We start from the raw sequence: 3,372 nt of genomic DNA, 5'->3' as shown, positions 1-3,372 counted from the left end.
GGCTCAGTCAGTTAAGTGTCTGCCTTTGGCTCAGGTAATGAACCCAGGGTCCTGGCATCGAGTCCTAAATTGGGCTCCTTGCTCAGAGGGAGCCTTGCTCAGGGGCAGCTTCTCCCTCTGCCTTCTCCGTCTGCTTTGCCGGTTCTGCCTGCCACTCTCCCTGCTGGTGCTCTTCCTCTCTCTCTGACAAATAAATAAATAAATAAATAAATCTTTAAAAAAAAAAGAATTAAGCTTCTTGACAATTTTCTCAGTATTAATCTCAATGGGAATGTTTCATAATTAAAAGGGACAGTAAGTTCATTGTTTTGTCCCTGAATAAATCAAATATGAGCCAAAGTTAGCAGTAACTCTTGGATCTTCCCAGGCATTTCAAAGGAAACTGGCCTTTATAAGATATTTTTTCATTCTGTTATGGACTAAGAAAATTTTCCCTATACCTATTATTCAACCGTCCGATAAGCTTCTTCCCCATTTCCCATTCATCCTCTACCTGTTCTCCGCTCTCTGAGCTGTTGTAAACGTTTTTGCAACATTCTTTTCAGAGCTACTTTTATTTCCTTGTTCTTCAAGCTGTAGACAAGGGGATTCACAAGAGGAGTGATAACACTATACTGTATGGAAAAAATTAATTCCAGTGGGGAACTTGAGGTTGGCATGAGATAGCGAAGAAAAGCAGATCCATAGAAGCAGCTCACTGCAATGAGGTGGGAGGAGCAGGTGGAGAAGGCCTTAATTCTGCCTGAGGTGGAGCTCATGCTCAGGATGGTAGACACAATTCGAGCATAGGAGAAGAAGATCAGGAGTAAGGTTCCAGAGGCATGAATGATGGTAGAGCACAGCAGGACTGTAAAGTTGGTGGAGATGTCAGAGCAAGACAGAGAGAATAGAGATGGCACTTCACAGCTGAAGTGAGGCAGGACATGAGCCTCACAGAAGTCCAAATTCCAAGCCATGAGGGTGTTAATGAGAGCATCCAGAAAGCCCAGTCCCCATGAGACCCATACCAGACCCTCACACAACTGTTTACTCATCAGCTGGCCATAGAGCAGAGGGTAGCAAATGGCAATGTAGCGGTCATAGGCCATGGCTGAGAGCAGAAAAGCTTCAGTCCCTGCAATGAAAAACACAAAAAAAGCCTGAGTGAGGCAGCCTTCTACTGATACTGATTTCTTCTGAGACAGGAGATTCTCCAGCATCTTGGGCACAGTGACTGAAGTTAAACAAAGATCCAGGAAGGAGAGGCGACTCAAGAAGAAGTACATGGGGGTGTGGAGATGGGAGTCAGTCATAATCACCATCATCATCATCAGGTTCCCCATGGTGGTCAGGAGGTAAATTTCTAAGAAAAGCACAAAGAGCATAACCTGGATGTGGGGGTCAGCAGACAGTCCAAGGAGGATGAATTCCGTGATGGTGCTGTGGTTTCCTAAGACCATGATAGAAGATGTTTCACTGGAATGAAAGCACAAAGAAGCATGAAACATTCACCTTCTTTTTGTGCCACCTCAGGACTTTTACTTCATTCTACGTATGCGTATATCTCTCTCTTCAGTGTGCTCATCTTTTACATGGATTTTTAAAAAATTTACTCTCCTTCCCTTCCCAGAATTCTTCCCTCACTTGATTGCCAACTGCACAGCTCCTGAACCTTGAACCAGCCCATTTGTGCTCTTTTCCCTCGTGGCTCCTCTCCCACAAATAGCTCTGGAGACCTTTACATAATTTTTCAGTTTAGTCTATGACTGATTGGTTTCATCTCCTTGAACTGTCCTTTGATTTTATCCTACAACACTACCAGTCAAATGATATCCAATTCGCTTCTTGGAGAAGTGACTCTAATCATCTCTGGTTTTTTGAGCTACATAGTCTTTCACCCTCCATTCAAAAGCTTGCAATAGTCCAATATTACTTAATAATAACATGCTATATTTATTATAATTCTAGTTGTCATGTGTCTCTATCTAGTATATTTGGTTCTTTGATTTTGAAATGTATGTATGTGTGAGTATGCATGTGGTGGGGAATGGGGTTAAGAAAGGATATTGCTAATCTATATTTTTAACAGTTAACCCTCCCCCCACCCCAAAACTCAGATCTATAAGACTTTTTCAGTTCCTCAATTTGAACAGTCAGGATTTGCATCTACTCTATATGAACCTATGACCAGAACTTTAATTCTATAATGCTCCTGAATAATGATAAACTTCTCTGGTTGGCATTTGAGGATTAACCAATTTTTGAAGTAATTTCTCTACCTGCAGAGAACCTGTTTTACTGGGTCTTTTCTGGATCCTGGTGATGGGTATTTTAAACATTCCTCAGGTGGTTTGGGTGCCTCCATGCTATAGAATCAGGCAGCAATTGGTCAGACCAGACTTGCTCTGGTGCCTTCATTATTCTCCTATTCTCTGCCTTGACTTTAGCTGATACTCTGTTGAAATTATTCCCTTCGAATCTTGACCCAAATCCTATTTTTCCATCGTACCTTAATTTCTATTTCTTCCATTATTAGATATGTGTCTTGATTATCTCCTCCTCTGCCTGCACAGATTATGGAAAATAATGACCCCTATTATTTCATTGGTATCAATTATATCTAGGTATAATCAAACATTTAGCTTTTTCTCTATTTGAAGATCTCAACAAAACTATGGGGGCTGCATTATTTAAATTTTATTATAAGGAAATTGAATCTGAAAATGTTGTGGTCACTTGCTGATGTTGAGAGGATTACTGGATAAGCTTTATATCCCTCCTGGGTCTATGAAGCTTCCATATCTGTGATTTTTACACTCTGACTGGCTGACATTCATTTGCTTAAGCTTATCTACTTCCCTCCACTCTGTGTTCTCTTTTACCCCTTACTCTCTAAACTGTTTTGGGCCTTCACTTGGATATCTATCTTACTCTGGTTTTTAGTAGGATATAAAGAGTATTTCTTTTTTCTCCAAATGTGTTGCTTGTTTATGGAGAATAGATCTGGTATTTAACCATCTATGTTATCTTAAATCCTGAACATACAGCAGAACGAAAGTCTATAATAGGTCCTCGATATTTGTTAAATGCAGAAAGAATGAAGCAACTATGACATATGTGCTTTGTTCGAGGAATATCCCCAGCTTTAATTCTAACTAGAAATAAACAAAACTTGAGGATGACTGGGAAGTGGTGGAGGAAGGAAAGGCTATGTGGGGTTGAAGGGCTCATGTTGCAGTGATTGTGAAGGCAGAAGACTTATCTTCTGTTGTAGTAACTGGTACCTAAAGATTCCTTCCGCCCAGGGAGCAGCTCATGCTTACTAGCTCATTTCTATCCATGCTGGGAGGGTGGTTTAAAACCATGACATTTAGGTATACACTCCATTATCCA

General features: G+C 40.7%; 1 protein-coding gene across 1 annotated transcript; it reads right to left on the bottom strand.

Moving 5' to 3' along the window:
• Positions 1-482: 482 nt before the first annotated feature.
• Positions 483-1,439, bottom strand: LOC113257475 (olfactory receptor 8S1-like). Its single transcript, XM_026501625.1, has one exon. It carries the CDS (start codon positions 1,437-1,439, stop codon positions 483-485), a length of 957 nt encoding a protein of 318 aa, XP_026357410.1.
• Positions 1,440-3,372: the final 1,933 nt, after the last annotated feature.

This window comes from Ursus arctos, unplaced genomic scaffold, assembly GCF_023065955.2.
Source record: "Ursus arctos isolate Adak ecotype North America unplaced genomic scaffold, UrsArc2.0 scaffold_26, whole genome shotgun sequence".
NCBI lineage: Eukaryota > Metazoa > Chordata > Mammalia > Carnivora > Ursidae > Ursus > Ursus arctos.
Note: the sequence above shows the minus strand (reverse complement) of the source record. Positions and strands in the feature narration are given on the sequence as shown.